At 38.0% G+C, this 20,421-nt stretch overlaps 1 protein-coding gene across 3 annotated transcripts in view; it reads right to left on the bottom strand.

Annotated features, from left to right (window-relative positions):
- The window catches only part of ABCA4 (ATP binding cassette subfamily A member 4), a 181,307-nt gene that overhangs the window by 99,208 nt on the left and 61,678 nt on the right, over positions 1 to 20,421 (bottom strand). For all 3 annotated transcript variants that reach the window (XM_063428353.1, XM_063428352.1, XM_063428354.1), the window contains 5 exons: positions 18,497 to 18,613; positions 17,759 to 17,956; positions 9,837 to 10,042; positions 6,166 to 6,342; positions 130 to 352 (listed from right to left, as the gene is read on the bottom strand). In XM_063428353.1, the coding sequence (XP_063284423.1) occupies positions 130 to 352; positions 6,166 to 6,342; positions 9,837 to 10,042; positions 17,759 to 17,956; positions 18,497 to 18,613 (921 nt within the window). The remainder of the gene's footprint in view (positions 1 to 129; positions 353 to 6,165; positions 6,343 to 9,836; positions 10,043 to 17,758; positions 17,957 to 18,496; positions 18,614 to 20,421) is intronic.

The raw sequence follows: 20,421 nt of genomic DNA, 5'->3' as shown, positions 1-20,421 counted from the left end.
TGTTATGGACTACCAGATTGTATCTGTGTTATGGACTACCAGATTGTATCTGCCCCTGTAACAGTTCTTTAAAACAAAACAAAACCAAAAAAAACAGAACTGCTGCACCAGAATGTAATCATCACTTACCACAATTGCGACGGTTAGCAGGAAAGTACTTAACGTCATAACGGTAAAATTATCGATGAACCATGTGAACCAAATGACGTCGTTCGTTACTCCCATGTTTTTCATGGTTTCTTTCAAACGCAGCTCTTTTTCCAGAACAATGTCTTTCACCAACATGGAAATGGAGTAAATCCAAGCCAAAACCATGAAGATTGGGAAGCACCGATTTAGCGTGATCATAAAACTGTAGAAAGTAAAAATGAATGTGTTTAGATACAGAAGACAATGGTTGAAAAGCCAATGTAGATATAACCTGTAGAAGAGGATTGTTATAGTAAACTATTTACAGGATGTGTACTGATTCAGGATGGATGGCATATTATTACAGCTGTCTTTTTTTCTGTTGAAGATATTTATTGTTGGCCACAGTGTCAAAAATATGGCACAACCAAATCTAGTCAGAAATAAGATCAGTTGCAAAAATGTTTATTATTAACTCAGGCACCGTCCAAGGTGCTTTGGGACACCAGTAAGGTCAGGGGAAACCTTTGTGGAAAATTGCTAACAAAGGTCTCGGAATGCACATACTTCATTTTGTTTCTCTACGAACTATCACATTTTGGACATGTTTAATATTTTTTTATATCAGCCTCACCTTTTAAAAAGAGGGTTCTGACATGTTACCATCAGCACATATCCCCAAAATGTTGAGTCCACATTGCCATGAACATAACCACTCAGACAGCTATGTGATTTGCTTCAGTTGGTGAAAGATCTAAAAATCCCCATTTGTCTGCACGAAAGAAAACCCCTCTTAACACCACCCATACCTATCAGAGCTGCCACCATCAACACAATTTATAAATGGGTCCCTTTAGGTTTCATCACTAAAATCTGATTTAAAAACCCACGAAACACAATTTAGCAAAAATATCAGACAGAGGTAGAACTTAATAAAGGAGCCATTATTACAAATAATAAAAAAAAGTCAAAGTGCAAACAAATACAAAATATGTTACAAATTTACATACACCAAAACACAGAAAAAAAAATAAGGGAGAAAATGAACATAAAACCCTAATACTAAGCTATTGGGTTTACAAATAAGAAAATAAAACATGTCTTAATCGCTCTACCATTCCAGGGTATCTTCCAGACCCCAACAAAAAGTTACCCATTGCTCCCCAGGCATAATTCACCTCATAAATCTCTTATTCCATCTCTACTGGGTAACCATTCCATGCATCCACTACACATAGCACATTGACTGACAATATATTTGCAAGGAACAATAATTGATGCCCACTAGGCATGACACATATGAACCACCATATTTAGATGATCTACTGAGAACATACAACATAAAACAGGATAAAAGTCAGTACATGTGGTAGACAGTGGAATCACGACTGCTAGCTGTGGTCACGACAAGTACAGTATAACAAAGTCAAGTAATGGAATATGACAAAGCAGGAATCACTGTTGGCCACATATGTTTGAAACTAGCAAGAACTGTAACCAGAATAGGATGCCATGATAGGGTTAAGTATGGTAGGATTCCATGATAGGGTGATGGATTGAATATGATTCAAGCTGATCTGCAGTTAGTGCTTTAGGTTTGCATTTGGATGAATTGACTGTTGCATCTATCATTAACTAGGGTTACTACTTGACTGGCAAAAAAAGACACGCAGAGGTGCAGTGTTATTGCACAAGTAAGCACAGAGGAAGCATGGCAGTGGAACCATGACAAATCCCATGTTAAATATGAACATGATTTAGCACTGAATTTTTTTTAATTTCTATTTACCATCTGAAATGGTACCTTTATTGAAATATCTAGTACTTTAGAACAAAGGATAAAATTAACACGTACAATCTGTCTTCCATTCAGCAGAAATATTAAACAGACCTGCACTTAGAGTATAATTGGAGGATATATTCAGGATATGCAAGCCCAAGCCATGAGAGATTACAATGTAACTAAGAGAGGAGTATATTTTTAATACATGGTGGAGAGTCGGTAAGGGCAGGGGCCACTGGACCATGAACTATGTGTATATATGGTGAGAAAGGTTGTGTCCAATGACCTGACAGAAACATCTCATAAAACCATCCATACACCAGATTCTGTGTCAGCCAAAACATCTCACTACTATCAATAAGGTGTACACATCCCGGATATTATTATGGAAGTGTAACGTAATCAATACATAACAAAATAATTTAAACAGGAGATCAGTGTAATGGTAATTAAAGCGTCTCCAAGTAATGATCACACGTGATCATTATTTTATATTGCACAGACTATTTATGTATAAAAGGGTACCTTGTCTTTGACACAGGCCTGTGTAGATGCAAGTCTTTCTAGGTGAATTTTCAGATAAAAGAATCCATTGTATTTATATGAAAAACATCTGAGATGAGCCAAGGAAATAAAGTGATCCATCATGCCCAGGAAACCAGCCAAAATATGTGCCAGCTGGGCACTGACTAGATTGTTTATAGGGAACGTCCGTTTAATATCCTGTCTCTGAATTGCCAGCTAAAGAAGCTACTGTGAATCTGTAATAACTCAGACGTAGGCAACTACCGCAGCTCTGCAATCTGTTAATGTACTAGAACTCTGAGACATGGCCAGCCACGGAATCACTACTCACCAATGCAATAAGTGTTCAACAACAACTGGAAGCTACAGGCTGAATAGGCCTGTTTATCTCTTGGTAGTGTTTGCATTGAAGACACATAAATCAACAACAACAAAAAAATGCACTGTCCAAGTCTGCCTAAAGACAAAGGCTTCTACCCAAGGTATAAATTGATATAATCAAATTGCGCTAGTGTGGAAAACTACCAGTCTCTAAATAATGATGAAAGATGGAAAAGTTTAAAAGTTGAACTAAACATGAATGGATTTAAATTATAGTAACTTATCTTTATGTTTCTGTGTCCATAGTAATGTAGAGAGGGTATGCTTGAATGTTTACTATTGATTTTTAATTTGTTTACTATTTAATTTTTAATTTGTATACGTTAACAGGCTTAGTATAAAATTTATACAATTCTGATATAGGAATATAGAATTTTTCACATTGTATATTTTATTTCAAAACATTGTATGATGTTTGTAATGCAATATGAAAACTTTCATTTGAATTTTATAACATGTTGTTTGGATAATCCAGTAACCCTTCTGCTTTAATTTTTTTATCGTTGTATTCCTAATACTATTACATTGACACATATGCAGATAAACAGACACACACAAACACACAGACCAATACACTGACACACATGCTGATAAACAGACACACATATACAAACACTGACACAAGCACAGATACACAGACACACAGACACACAGACACACAAATACACATGCAGATACACAGGCACACACAAACAGATACAAACACTGAAACATACAGATACAAATATAAACATACATACAGATACTCAGACAGATAGATGCACACCGACAGACAGATATACACACTGATACACATACAGATACACAGACAAACAGATTTAAACCCGGACACACATATACAGGTACACAGACACACACATACAAACAATGACACGCATACAGATACACAGACACACATACAGATACACAGATACACAGACACACAATGACACACATATAGACAGACATGCAATATACACATTTTTGGCTACCCTCCTGTTTCCTACCCTCTAGGTGCAAGAGAGTGGCTTCTGCTGTAGGGAGTTATGAGCTGGTGTCTTCCAACCCCCTACCTCTCTTTCTTCTCCTCTGCTTTGTCCTCCTCCTTTCCGCATGGCTCAGTATTACCTGGGAAAAAGTGACAGATTCTCACTTCCTCCCAGCGCTGCCATTATTGAAAAGGCCTGGTCACATTGTTAAAGGGCCCCTGAAGACACATGCCCATCGGGTGGTCCTATGGGTATGGTATCACCACAATGACTGCACCGGCTGTAGTTCCACTGTTGACTGCATCTTTGGATACACCCATCTTGCACCAATCTAGAGCCCCTCGTTTTTACCTGTGGGGGTTGGTCTTATTCTATTAACCTATGTATAGCATGACTTTATGGGATAAGCAGTTTATCTCACATAGGATAATGTGAACTGTTCTATAAACTGGTAGAATCCATACAACATGAACAAAACACAGGCAGGAAGCCTAGAAGGTAGAAATACAGCAAAAAACAGACTAACTAAAATCATCTTTTCATGCTTTTTATATATAAGAACAGTTCCAATACTGCACCTTGAAGAAGCTTGTCTTGTTAGCAAAATGTTTAGTATTTGTTACAGCATACGCAATAGTGAGGAGTCATGGATGTGGACATAAACATGGAAACCACAAGGTTCCAAGACTGGATGGTCACTGTTAGCAAATAGAGGAATCTTCAGAGATATATTGGTGAAAGCACCAAATGTATCCCCGGTATGAAACTGGACACAGGGATGGAGGAGGCCCATATGTGAGCGACAGCAATATGTACTAGGACATACTTGAAAATGAGAGAAATCTCAATGTATACTTCCTGGTAAAATATTTTTAAAATAAATAAATATTGTTTCACTCTAAAATGAGTGAATTAGGTAAAAAGAGGTGAATTATGCAACAAGTAAATAGTATGAAATTAACAGTATAGAAATTAGTACAATGTATGAATCACTGTATTACAGGGTTTATCCTAGCATCATAACCACTACAGCCCTCTGTAGTGGTTATGATGACAGGAGTACCCTGGTCCAGTGTTAGGAATGGGTTGAATCGTCGGCATGATATAAGCCAACCACACTACAAAGGCACTGTAGGAGAGATAGAAGAAGCATATTACTGGGCCTTAGAGTGGCTGGACTTAACACTTAGAATAGCAATAGGAAGTAGCAGCCAATCTAAGCTAACAATAAGTAGGCCATATAAACCACAAATGCAAATCAGGAGGGTAAAAACAAATCAAGGCCAGGACAAACTGGGTCAGAGTACAATGTATAATGCAGCCAGAAAAACAGAAAAGGGTAACACTCAAGGCAGGGTCAAAAACAAAACATCCAAAAAATATACAGAATGATGCCCTTCACGGTCAAAGAACTATGAAAGGGCACTGTGTCATAAACAGGTTGAGCAGTTGCAGCCCAAGCCCTTTGCATCAGTTCTGAATCAATGATACATGCACAGTGCAACAAAAAAACGCTCACTTCATTTAGGTTTGTTAAGGCTGCATGTAAACTGAGTTTTAGAAAGAGACACAGGCATGTAAGAATTGTGAGAACCTCAAATACTTGGAATTGGCAAGGCTGTGTCAATATTGAAGTTGGACCTAAGCTAGTCAGGGAGCAATTGACGCAGGAGAGTAAAATTTAAAAATTCTTAAGGTGTAGACGCCTTCATTTGCTGAGAGCGTCAGTTGACCACTCTTAGCCAATGAATGGCACCCTGGAAAAAAAATGTTTGCACAGAATCAACATTAGCCAGCCCAGAACTCTTGTCCAGGGCAGACTGATGACACCTCATGATGCTGCTGTAAGTGGTGTTACACCTCCGGCATCCAGGGGGTTAAACTCGGTATGTGCAACGTTTCACAGCGAACCACTGCACAAACTGACTCAAGACACCATGACCACTTCAAATTACTGAAATGGTAATGGTGCGCGGAGTAACCCTTTAAGTACTTCTTGAATTGTTCCAGTTCTATCAGAAATGATCAGGATTGCCATGCAATTTTATAAATCTAACATAAAGCAGATTTATCAATTTACTACAGAGAAATTCCCCAAAACATGAAGCTAAAACAAAATACAATGTCTCCAGTACCAATCCAGTTGCTAGTACCAGGTTAAGTTTCCTAAGGTTCCATCCCTAGATCTTTATCATGATGTAAGAAGATAAGAAATTTGCCTGTTTCATGGTTTTCTTCAACATGACTTGCAGCCGCAACATGTTCAAACCAATAAAAGACAAGGTCAATGGTCAAACATGTAAATAGCTCAGTGTTTCGAAGTACCATCCACCCTTTTCTCCTTTTATCTGAACAGGGTCCCAGAATGTAACTACTCACACGTCATCTACGAAGCACGGGTAGGGCATCTGCTGGAGATAGACTCCTGTTGGCATTGAATTACTTGTTTGAGTCTTTATAATGCCGTGATCAATAATATCTTGAAGATAAGCAAATCCTCCCCAGATGTAACGGAAATCTTCCACTGGATCTGCTCTTGGGCCAGGATCCCAGTACCTGTAGGGATTCAGAAATATCAACATATAGGTTTTATAAATAAACAAATAAATTAGCAGTATTCTGAGTCCTACACCACTATAGTCTTTTCTTGCCGTACAGTATTACACAGTATGTAGTACAATATACACCTGGTGATCTTATCCTCCCACATTGTACTTCTCTATGTATTCCTATACCTCATTCCCTATAGATTGTAAATTCATTTGAACAGGGCTCTTATTAAAGGACCACTAAAGGCACCCAGGCAACTTCACTTTAAACCCATGTAAAATATTGCAGTTTTGTAAGAATTGAAGTGTTTCCATTGCAGAGTTATCACACCTCTACAAGTGGCTGCCTACCAGAGTCATCCTATTTTTGTGCATCGGTCAAAAAAAATGACACCAGTAAAACAAGGGGTTAATTAAACTAAACCTTTTTTATAAACCTGTCCAAAATCGCAATCTTAATTCTGCATTACCACATGTCCAGAGTGATGAATATCCCAAAAAAAAAAAAAACAACAACATTTAACCACTTCAGCTTTAGAACCTTTGCCTACCTTTTACATACCACTGAAAGGGCATGAAGCAACCCAGTGTCACTTTCACAACATATAATTTCAACTGTACATTTTGCAACACAAATGGCTGAGAAATATACTGATTGCATTCTTTATGGTACTTTGTTGGGATGACGAGGTGGACTCATAAAAATCTTTGGCATGCGATTTTCAAGTATATACTTAATTTAATTAGGGTGTGCATTCGGTTATTATATTTTTTAATTTTAGTGAAATGCTAGCTGCCTTCAGTCACACGGTTTACTTGAATTAAATGAAACTAAAACTTTGTACATAAAAAAAAATCCATCTGAAATTGAATTAAAAAAAATAAAAACATAATAAATAAAGTAGCAAAATACAGTTGAACAGTAACGTGATTTATTCACCAGACTATAAACTGAAGAAAACTGAAACCTGAATTAAGGCTACATCTTAAATGGAAAATGTGTTCAGTCCTATTTTTGCCTACATTTTGTAATTTGGTTTCAAATTTACTACAAATTGATGTTTAGCGAATAAACCTCAATAGTTTTTCACTAAAAAGAGTATTTTATCTTAATGTATAAAAAATACAAAAATAAATTACACAGAACAGCATGGCTATTTAAAAATAGAAGTATATGGCTTAATTCAGCAGCAACTACCCTGAGGGGAATGTTGTTGCCATGAGAGGCTTGCCAAATCCACACAGGTCAAGACTATTAAAGGCCAAAGGGGCAACTAAGAGGATTTAAGTTCTATTTTCCTTTGATCAGATTTACCTGCATATCTAAACATGTTGCCACCCATATTGCATGCCCATGTACCATAATCCGGTTACTTAGAGACAACGCATGCAAAATGGAATTCATCTAAAGCTTCCCTTACTTCTATTTATAATTGAATCTCTCAAACAGCCAAATAGCACAATCCTGAAAATGAAAATAAACAACTCCATACAACAGTAAAACATTTTCTATCTGCTGACACCACTCACTTTGCAGTTAATGTTTGTATTATGATATGAGCTTTCATTGCCTCTGTTACTCCCCTGCCTCCTACCCCTTTCCCCCAATAAAAAAAAAAAAAAGAGTATTTCATAAAGATTAAATCTTTATGAAATGTCCACATTGACTATGAACATTGACTATGTTGGCATTTCACTGGAATTTCGATTCGGTCAGAAGATATCCCTCATCAGCCATTTGTTGTTGTAACATTTTGAAATTGTCTCATTTATTGTTAAATGTCCTCCTTAATTTACATTAAGGAATAAGTTGGCGCTATATAAATATAAATGCCAATAATAATATCATAAGATAAAGAAGGAATAAACAGGGCTACACATAGGACACAAGGTCACGCATTTAGGCTGAAAGAAAGGAGATTTCATGTAAAGCAAAGAAAAGGTTGTTTTTTTACAGTAAGAGCACTAAGGATATGGGATGCTCTGCCTGAAGAGGTGTTTTTTTCAGAGTCCATACAGATGTTTACACTGCAATTGGATAAATACTTGCAAAAACATAAATAATTTCTAATTAGTAGGGCAATAGCTGCTTGATACAAGGAAACATCTGAATCCTATTTTGGGGTCAAGAAGGAATTGTTTCCTAGTTTCTTGCAAAATTGGAAGCGCTTCAGACTAGGTTTTTTGCCTTCTTTTGAATCAAAAGCAAAAACATATGTGAGGAAGGCTAAACTTGATGGATGCAAGTCTCTTTTCAGCTATGTAACTATGTAAGGAACTACTGTGTCTTATGTCGTTTTCCTATACTTGACAAAAAGGTGGAGCTACCACCATGAAGCCAGTGATGGCTGAGGGGAGAAGGCTTTGTCTATTAAGGCTCTGGCGATATCCTCCATAAACATCACAGTTGTATGGCACTGACGTCAGCACCTGGCAGACGAACCGCCAGGAGCTGAAGAGGATCCTGCAGAAGAAGATGGTGGTGGCTGCAAGAGACAGGTTGGGTTAATGAAAATTCACCTTTTCCTGCACTCTGTGGCCACTGCACTTCCAGCAGCAAAGTCACCATGGGGTCTTTGAAAAAGATGCAAAGAAGTTGACAGAGCCAGTTTGAAAAGCTTATGGATTTGGGGTTTTCATGAGCTGTAAGCTATAATCATCACACTTATGACAAATCACAGCTTAAACTATCTTGCTTTGCATGTAATGCGTCTATCTCATATATTAGTTCCCCTTTTATGTTGCATTATTGAAATAAGTGAACTTTTGCACGATATTCTAATTTTTCGAGTATCACCTGTATAAGCATTCTTATTGAGATTTGTAAGTGTTCTGATACACTTAGTTGGTGAGAGTGGTATTACTACTTGGGGTGTCCTTCTTGATATGTCATCAGTTTTCCATAGAAATTAGCTATTATTGTCGCAGTCCAATTAACATGGCCATGATCTTCATCCTTCATAGCATAATAGATGATTTAATCATAAAGGCAAAGTTTCCTGAGTTAAAATATCAATGCTCTAACTGAACAAGGATCTCACTGAGTTAAGAAAGCAGTCATGAATGTAATGCAGTAAGCATGATAATCTTCCATATTAAATTTAAGTTAAAGAGTTACTCTAACCCTTTTTTGCCCTAATGGACATTATTTCCTCCTTATAAAAACGCAGGTTGAGGGAGCTCCTCAGCCTAAATACTTTTCAAAGCGAAAAAAAATCTACCTCCTAATTCCTCCTGACATGGGCATGCATCGACGGGGGAGTGTATGGGCAACCTATGGGGGTGAAACCTCTAAGGCAGAGTGGACTCTTGAAGATGAGGGCTCCCTGTGGCCTGCAACTTCCTACAGGGCGGGGGATGCGGCCTGTAAGTTCAAATTGTCTTGATGAATTTGCTTGTCTTGTTCACACTTTGCGCAGCTCTGTGGAATATACTGGCAGTTTCTATATAATAACATAATAATGTTTACTGTAAACGTTTAACACGAATATGAAACGTTACCGGTCTTTGATCTTGTTTGTCTTCTCCACTGCATCAATGTCCATCCGAATCTTATATTTTACATGAGGAGGTATGTTATTAGTCCAAGGGAACATGTCCAGGAACACAAGACCAGCCCAAAATTTATTTTCTTCTAACAGGTAGAGAGCATGATGTGTCAAATGGGATTCATCATTGTGACCTTCAAATTTATCCAAGGTCAAACACTGTAAATAGTAAGAAGTGTTCAAATGAAAGCATACTTTGAAAGCTGTTTACTACAACTATTTATACTTACATTTTTGACTAAGGAGCCACTCTAGGTACTGTGAAAATGTAATATCATTGAAATGTTATGGTTATGGTATGGTGTCTGTTATCCCAGGGTACCATACCACTGCTTAATATCAAACATTTCTTAAATGCCCAGCCATCCTACTAGTGACAGCCCTGCCGGAACAGTCATTCATTGTCAAACCCACTTGGAAACCATTTAATGCTGAACAGTAAAATGGTGCCAGGGAACCACAGCCACCATAACCACATCAATGATACCATTTATGATACCTAGAGAGTCCCTTTAACGAAAAATGTCCCCATCTTAATATTTTTGCATAAACTTTAAAAAATAATGTAATAGTTTGTCATGCCATATTTTGCAACATATTTTAATATTACAATATTTTATATATATATATATATTTTTTATTTTTTTATTTTAATATTTTGAAAAAAAAATTCCTTTAAAATTGTTTAAGTTTAATCAAAATATTCAATAATTTGAAAAGCTTATACAACATTAAAAAAAAAATACCAAAAACTACAGTTTTATTCATGAACTAATTAATTAAACCATATAGGCAAGGGGGAGAGGAGAGAAGCAACTCAGGAGCAAATTACACTCTGCATGATAATTAGCGTAGTAGCCTGAAGTGACCCCTTCACTACAAATCTCAGGAGGAAGAGACTTAGTTTGCCAGGATTGCAGATAGATTAGATGTTCTGAGTGGCAGTCAATAGGTTTAAACACATCAAAGGAAGCCAAGTGTCAGCCTGTGAATACGTTCACAATCTCAGAATGCCACCCATGCACCTGTATAGGCGGTAAAACCTGGATTCAGATTCTGTGACCCTTAACCCACATTGAGGTAATTATACCAAAAACATACACAACTAAGTATCATGAGAGTCTGGTGATTGAACATACCATTCGAATGCATATATTTCTTAAAAGATTTGCATCCTTACAAGGGGGGTGGGCCACAGGAAACCTTTGGTACCACACCATCTAGTTTAACACCTTATAACCTAGTTGTATTTATGATAGACACACCCAATGTAGGGTAAAAATTGTTTCTTAGATGGTTTGACTCCTTACAATGTGGGAACACCAGGAGACTTTAGACACCATAATCACCATAGAGTACAGTATTTGTTATGGTGCTCTGAGTATTCCTTTAACACTTTACAGGGGCACCTCAGACCACAAAATAACTTTAGCTTGCTGAAGTGCTCTATGTGTGAAGAGTATGTCATCTTTTTTCCATTTTAGAAAATGTGCAGATTTTAATAGAAGTAGCTCCTTTTATAAATTATCCTGGTTACACTCCATTGGCTGTCAGAAAACAGGTCCTGATACTTCCTGGTTTGGTTAGCTCAGGAGAAGTAAACTCAAGAGGCAAACAATAGACGAGAGCACCTGCCTTGCAAAGACTTCTCATTGAGCTGCATTGGGAAGTCTGTAATTGGACAGCCACAGATAATCTGGGTGGGGTTACATAGGGAGGACTTGCAGAGGCTGCAGACAAGAGAACAGCTTCTACAAGCGGTGTTAGATACATCCCCTTTGAAAAAATATGTATAATTATATTCATGCATGTTTCCATTGAGGATTTATATACTACATTAAACTAAACAGTGATTATTATTTTTTATATTTGGGTAGTGAAATGTCCCATTAACAGACATCTTTAAAGGGAAACTCCAGTGCCAGGAAAACTATCCGTTTTCCTGGCACTGCAGGTTCCCTCTCCCTCCCTCCCTTCCCCTCCCCCCCCCCCCACCCCCCAATCCCCGGTTGCTGAAGGGGTGAAAACCCCTTTAGTAACTTACCTGAGGCAGCGACATGTCCCACGTCGCTGCTTCTCCCTCCGCGCCGCTCCTCCTTCTGACTGCATCAGCCGGTGGGTGAGACTGATCCCGCCCACCGGCCGGGGAGAACTAATGCGCATGCGCGGCATTGCCGCGCATGCGCATTAGCGCTCCCCATAGGAAAGCATTGAAAATGCATTTCAATTCTTTCCTATGGGGAAATGAGCGACGCTGGAGGTCCTCACACAGCGTGAGGACGTCCAGCAATGCTCTAGCACAGGTTTCCTGTGCTAGGAACTAGGAAGTGCCCTCTAGTGGCTGTCTAGTATACAGCCACTAGAGGTGGAGTTAACCCTGCAAGGTAATTATTGCAGTTTATAAAAAAACTGCAATAATTACACTTGCAGGGTTAAGAGTAGTGGGAGTTGGCACCCAGACCCCTCCAATGGGCAGAAGTGGTCTGGGTGCCTGGAGTGTCCCTTTAATGCAGGGTAAAAATTGCAGATGTCCGATTCTAAGTCTAGAAGGCTATTGTTAGAATTGTTTTATTAAAAGCAGAAGTTTGTTGTGCATTAATCCACATATGTAGATATTGTCTGCCTCCACGTTAGCACCAAATGGATCCATGTATTACATAGTGATTTGTACACGATATCAGTGAATAAGACTGACTGAGCTGTAAGTTCAATATGAAGAAATGTTACCTCTTGCCACATATAATATGATGCAAACTGCTAGGTTGTTTGATCCCCTCTTCTGATATGAATTGCAGGTAGCAAACTAACAATTACCCCACATCAAAGTCTGCACAAACAGGCTGATGGGCTCTTGGCAGACATCACTTAATAAGCAAAGACTCCTTTGTTTAAACATCCCATTTAATGAAATGGCTTTTGGAGGCGCTCAGAGGTTATTTTATTACTGCGAGAGATGAAATAGAATCTTTAGGTTTGATTATTTTAATTTCATTTTGCTTTTATGCTTTGAGACAAGTAATAAAAAGCTATAACGTTTGTTAAAATTAAATACAATTATTTTAGAAATTATGAACAGGGCAAGAAGCTTATCACACTACAAATACCAGTCTGTCATCTGTCATGCCTCATTTTGATTTGCCAATACTCCATTTGATGAAGATGACACTATGTGTCCCACAGGCGGAGGAAGGGGATTCTCCCAATACATCAAGCCAGAGACTTTCCCAATCACATTCTGCATTCTGCAGAGTGGCCCGACCTTATGGGAGTGCATGACCACATTCACACTGACCAGATAAAAGCGGAGTATTAAGGTACAAAGCATGTTTTTGGAGTGCCATGTGTTTGCATACACACACTTACAAATACGTGTCTACACACATATTATACACACAAGTCCGGTTTCTGGCACTCACCATAACATCCAACAAACAAGTAAAGTAATACCTGGGTGCTTCTAAGCACAAAAGTCTATAAGGTAAATCAAGAGCACTCCACAGGATTTTTTCAAAGGTGTATAATTGAAATCAACATTTCAACCCTCCTGGGTCTTTATCAAGATTTATATAAGATCTTGATAAAGATCCAGGAGGGTCAAAACGTTGATTTTAATTATACACCTTTGAGATATATATATATATATATATATATATATATATATATACATACATATACACATACATACATACACACACAATGCACGTATTACAACGTGTCCTGGTTCCCTTAGATGAATAGTATTAGATGCCTACTTAAATAAAATTGTGAATGAACAGAGTGAATGAGGGGTATCATTTTCCCTCTATTTTTTTTTAATCTGACATGGCAAATAACCCCAGTCGAAACTGTGTTTGAAGAGGTAAAGAACAGCTTGAATGAACTTGAAAAGAAAAGAAAAAAGTGTTCACTGAGACAAATTTGATGATAACTTCCACACGGTAGATTAGCACAGATCTCTGTATAGAGGCCTCCTCAGTCTAGCAATGGATTCTCTTCGCTGTGTGGAGTGCATTAGGCCTCTGTTGTCCACTCTGTTTACAGGCAACCTTCCTACTTTGTCTTGGCACTAATCTTGTTTTCCCCAGATTTACAATTCTATGCCCCTCTTTTGGTTCAATACCACAGTACCATGAAAAGAGGAGACAATTCAAGATCCCCTACTGATAAAAACTGGACAAGAATGACAAGGAAAGACAAGAAAGGCTAAGAAAGGTTTCACCACTCATTAGCTACGTCATCCTTGACTGGGTTTAAGTTAACTTCCTGCTCTTAATATGAAGTATAATTACTACTTGTGTGTTTGTGTTTACAAGGAGAAAGCACTGAACGGAGGAAAATAAAGTGTACATGAACAAAACCTTTACACATCTTAATACATCGAAGGACATGGGACCACCCAATTGCCTCCTTTAGACAGAAGAAGAAAGCTGGACTTTCACAATGTGCATTATGTGTTGGAAGAAATACTCTTATTTGATTAGTCAAAAATCTTTCTTAAAAACATTAGATTCCAAAACATCTAATAAGCCATGTAATATTAAGTAATGATTATTTGTAACTGCAGCATATTATATTATATCATTTAGATTGGAGAAGATAAGACCACACAAATTCACAAGCACATAAAATAACACACACACACACACGTAAAAAGAGAAATAAAGCACTTTACGAGCACACATTCCTTAATGGTGATATATAGAAAAACGTGTCTCTACATTTTGTCTGCAGCAGTACATTTGGTTTTAAGAGACACCACCTGTTTACTTTTACCAATAAATCCACACAGTTGTGTCTTATAAAGGTCTATAAGGGGTCTATTTTCTAATTCATGTTCAGATGCTGACTGTAGATCAAGACACTGATGGTTTGGCTAAAACTGTGCAATTCTTCAAAGTAAGTATATATATTTTATTTATTACAGAGAGAGCTAGCATCTCAGAACTCGGAGATAGTTTATATACAGATTTACATTTTAATAAGAGAGTCTAATGGTTGCGTTCTTCTTCCATCAGGTCTATGTAAAACTGTGACCAATTAAATGTATTTATTTTTAAAGTTAGACTATAGTCAACAATGTATACAATAGATTTTAAGTTCATTTGACAGGTCCCTTTTCACCTTCTGTTCCTGTATGTCAAACATGTTTTGTTAGAATTATTTGTCTTGATTCACCTATTGCACAGCGCTGTACAATATTTTGGTGCCATAGAAGTAATTGTAATATGAAGGAATAAAATGTTTTATTACAGGGCTAATACAAGTAAATGTATGTCTGGGATGTATAAACTTATACATATTAATTATTGTTAAATTTTATTAAAAACAAACATTATCTCAGTTTAAACTCATTGAAAGTAATACATATTAATTATTGTTAAATTTTATTAAAAACAAACATTATCTCAGTTTAAACTCATTGAAAGTAATTTTATTTTACATTTTGGGAAGAAAGTTATTGAAAAAGAGAGCGATCCTATGCTAGAGTGTGTCAGTCACCAATTGGCTTAATTTTTTAGATTAAAGGGACACTATTGTCACCTGAACAACTTTAGCTTAATGAAGCAGTTTTGGTGTATAGAACATGCCCCTTTAGCCTTACTGCTCAATCCTCTGCCATTTAATAGTTAAATCCCTTTGTTTATGAACCCTAGTCACACCTCTCTGCATGTGACTTGCACAGCCTTCCATAAACACTTCCTGTAAAGAGAGCCCTATTTAGGCTTTCTTTATTGCAAGTTCTGTTTAATTAAGATTGTCTTATCCCCTGCTATGTTAATAGCTTGCTAGACCCTACAAGAGCCTCCTGTATGTGATTAAAGCTCAATTTAGAGATTGAGATACAAATATTTAAGGTAAATTACATCTGTTTGAAAGTGAAACCAGTTTTTCTTTTTCATGCAGGCTCTGTCAATCATAGCCAGGGGAGGTGTGGCTAGGGCTGCATAAACAGAAACAAAGTGATTTAACTCCTAAATGACAGTGAATTAAGCAGTGAAATTGCAGGGGAATGATCTATAACACTAAAACTGCTTTATTTAGCTAAAGTAATTTAGGTGACTATAGTGTTCCTTTAATATTCAAAGGACCACTAAAGCCACCAAGATCACTTTGTCTCAATGAAGTGATTTGGGTGCAATGGTCCTGTAGTTTAACCCTTCAAGGTAAAACATTTCCATTTTGAGAAAGGGCTATGTGTACCTTGAAGGGTGGCTGTCATACTACGTACTGACACACACTAGAGTTGCTTATGCTGCACTGACCAGGTAGAACTGTTTCACGGAACGTTGCAGCTCATAGGAAAGTATGAGATTCAATGTTTTCCTATGAGAAACACAGATTGCGCTCACAGTACTAGCCGACTATTGCGCATCAAGTCCTCAATGCTCATCTATAAGGAGCATTGGATTGGACCAATGCCAAGGAAGCCATGCCTCCTCGGTGACACCAAGGGAGCCAAAGAGGCCAGCAGCCCTGAGAGAGTCTCGTTGCTGAAAAAATGTATTTTATGGCAAACAGGGGGAGGCACCAAATAGATAGGAACAGGGACACTGTACCATTAGGAAGATCTTCACAACCTAGTCTAATCTTTACCTCTTGTAGTTCCTCATATATGTCAGTTATTTACTGAATTGAGAACTGTTCAGGTTTTAGAATTAGAAACATTCTCTCGAGTTTTCATTTAAGCTACCGGTACTTCATTTTCAGACAATTCACACTTTATTGAAAAACCCTGTCCTTCTCTGCAGAAGAAAAAAGATTGAGAAGCAAAACAATTTATGGGTCAATGACTACTAGTGAAGTATTGGGTTGGACCTGTGCCAGAAATAACTCTTGTAATATAGACCAGAAGTATTTGCTATTCATGTCTGTAAAATACATGCTTTTATACTATGAATAAATAACTGTATGTATGAAGAGGGTTTTTTTCTCCCCTATTTTGGAATATGTCTCATGATATGCCACCTGGTAATGGTAACGTGTGCAGACAGGCGCATTCTCACAAAATGAGCACAGACTTCTATTTGAAGTCAGCAGTGAAATGACAAGATCTGGAAAGTCTGATTTCCAAGTGACATCTGGAATCAGATTTTAATTTGTCTGTGTACAGAAACAAGGTCATCAATCTAATCCATGTGCTACAAGGCACCAGGTTTTTCATGTTACTAACAGCGTTCCTGAATTTTTACAATTTTAAAAAAGATTTTAAAAAAAAAAGCACGACTTCTAGTATTAGTCAAAACAATACTTTTGTAGTAAAAACAAGGAAATTACCTTTTTCAAATTAGAAAACTGATGATTTTTTTTTTTCAGTGACAGCAATAGATTAGACAGATTGATCTATCTATCATGCATTGCAATAGGACCAGGCTGCCTGTTTTTTTTACGGTAATCTGTTGCTGAGATGAAATGCTGGGTACTGTACTGGAAAAGTGTTACCAAATCTAATGTGCTACAGTCACTACTAATCTCTATCTGATCTGTGCCCTGGTTAACAGCTGGAGGGGTATTCGGCCCATTGCCTGTAGGAGTACATTCTCTGTTCTCCAAATTCACTGCACACAGACCTTGTGCCCCAGAACCCACAGTGCCCTATATTCTACAGGAAGGGATGTGACTCCTTGTACATCTGTGATTTTTCTGTAGCTCAGCCGGCTTGCAAGGTTGATTTTATATGCCTTTCAATTTCTAAGGGAGATGGGGGTGAAGTCCAGTCGCTTATAGATGTCAGACACATAAGACCAGAAACACAAGAACACATTTGGTATTTAAATCCAGTGTAATTGTCAGCACTTGGACCATGAGGCCCCCAATCCAGAGCTATGTTGTGTATATGTGGATACACTGTATACATGTAAACCAGTAATTGCTTACCTCCATGTAGTTGTTAAAAAGACGTATGGTTTCGTCAGTGAAATTGAATACATTTCTCCAGTCAAAGTTTGCTTGATTAGATGAGCGGGAGTCTGGATTGCCATTGTAAAGGAAGTTAATAACGTCATCAGCACTCAATCCATCATCTCCAAGTTGCCTATTGAGGAAATCCTTTACAGTTGGGTTTCTGATGGTGTCCTAAAGGCAATTGAATGGACATGTTTTAAAGCCATATGAAGACTTACTTTGTATTTTTAATCTACATTGTCTAGGTCCCAATATAATACAACCCCTACAAGGAGGCCTGATTGTCACTAATTTCTAGCTATGGGCTACTTAGTGGGAAACTAATGGTAAAGAGGTAAAACATCCAAGCATGTAAAGCTGGCATTTACTAAAATAAACTCCACTATCACCCTCTGTTTTTTTTGTTTTTTTTTAATGTGTTGCATTATTTGGAAACACCAACTGTAAAATTGTGATACAATTTAGGCCATATTTGTTTATCTGTTTATCAGTTTTCTAAAGCACTTTGGAGCTTATCTGATTTTCAGGTATTCAAATACGCATGGTAGATACCATCTGCTACGGATGTTCTTGTGTATTTAGCTGCAAATGTTGGACCCCATAAAGTCACTAAGTTGATAAGATTTGTGCTCACTATACAATTGAATATTTCTTGCAACCCCATGCTTGTTAACGCCTAAATTCAGCCTTTTAAATGTGGGATTGACATACCCGGACGACATTCATTTGGACACTATTATGCAGAAAGTTCCATAGCTGGGGTCCTACTTCTTCCCAGGATTTACCCATTTCTCTGAGACGTTCCAGCTGCTCAAAGGTTGCATTTGCCTGCAAAGAGAGCAACGGCAGTTAATCAGGAAACCTCAGTCAGAAAACCTAATTAGACAAAGTCTTCATACACCTGGAGAGAATAACACACTTCCTTCAAGTAACTGATTTGTAGGTCAAAGGGACAGGTCAAGCAATAGATCTGCAACCATGCAGAGCTAGTGCTTGACCTATCCAAAACAGGATATTTCAATTCCTAAAGAAAACATTGTGACCCTAGTTGTGATGCCATACTATTACAGATAAACACATACATGGTTATTTATTGTAGTGAGAGTTCAAAGTGAATTTCAGAATTGAAGTGATACTCCAACCACCATGACCACTTCAGTGATTTGAAGCGGTTATGGTAGTAGTAGTCAGTATGTGCATTGTTTCAGCTTGAAACAGGGTGCATAGAGAAATATTGTTAATTGTGTGCTGGAGGCTAATTGCGGAACTCCAGGCTGCCAATGTCAATTCTGTGCATATTTTGCATCCGTTGTCTCGCTGGTAACAGACATGATCATTTTCCCCTTGCAGGTGCTTGTTTTCCACTCCCTCCCCTGCTGTGAGCACCCTCTCTCACCAACGCTGCCTCCTTCTGCTACTTTTAAATTTTTTTAAATATATTCTCCCTCCAAACCCAGGAAGGAATGAGCTCAAATTGCACGTGTGGGCTCGAAGAATGTGAAATGGTCCAATTATAGACTTCTCTTTGAGAAGGTGTGGAAGTCAGCACCAGGAGCTTCACCTAGTGCTGAATTCCAGTTAAGTAAACACTTTAAATTTTGAGGTCATCCTGCAAATCTAGAGGGGGAGCCCTACTTTATAGTGCCATATAAGGTGTATTATGCCAAAAAAAATCACCCACCACTCCGAAAGGGGACTTGGAACCCTTTAAGGCCAAAATAGCCAAGATGGAAGCAGAGCTGATTTAGAGAATCTTTGCAGTTTAGCTATTTTGCCCATAAATTTGAAATTCACTTTAAATTCTTAAGCCTAATAGCTACTGCACTGCCATTCAACATTTGTCGCACATTTACAAGTGGAATCTGAATCACCTGAAAATATGAACAGAAACACAAAGGTAGAATTGAAGATGCACAAACAGTTGCGGAACTACAGCCGATGCAGTGGCACCAAGGCTCATAACTGAGGGGGCACATCTGGCGGACAATGCACTAAGGGCCACCTAGTAGGTATCACTGAACAGGGGTCTGGTCAGGTGCTGAGGCCCTTTAACAACATGCCTGGACTGGACTGAATTCAGATCACTTCCTCCCAGCTACAGGAAGAGGAGGCACATGAGGAGTAAGAAGAGGGACTGGAGGATGTGTGTGTCAGTCTGTGTATATATGTATGTGAGTATCAGGATGTGTATCTGCGTCTCTGTGTGTATACCTGTGTGTTAGGATGTGTGTATGTATCAGTGTGAATATATGTGTCCGTATGTCAGGGTGGTTCTGTCAGTGTGTGTATGTATGTATCTGGGTGTCTGGGTGTGTGTATGTGTCAGTGCAAAAAAAAAGGTCCACATAAGTGAAAGCTGATAAACTAGATACATCATTGCAATATATCCAACTCAATACTGAGGCAAAAATGTAAGACATCAAGCTGGTAAAACCAAAGAAAGATACCACCAGAAACAGTGATGAAGTACGAGAAGGGAGAGTAACACAAATCATCACCAAACAAGAAATAGATCTGGTAACACGCTTCAAATTGCCTAGAGGAAGTAATAGTACATGTGATGCATTTTTTCACTTGAAAGATATGACCAGTGTGTGTGAGAGAAAACAAGACCAGGGCATGTATGGCAGCAGGCA

Source organism: Pelobates fuscus, chromosome 7 (genome assembly GCF_036172605.1).
Source record: "Pelobates fuscus isolate aPelFus1 chromosome 7, aPelFus1.pri, whole genome shotgun sequence".
Taxonomy (NCBI): Eukaryota; Metazoa; Chordata; class Amphibia; order Anura; family Pelobatidae; genus Pelobates; species Pelobates fuscus.
This window is presented reverse-complemented; position numbering and strand designations above follow the sequence as displayed.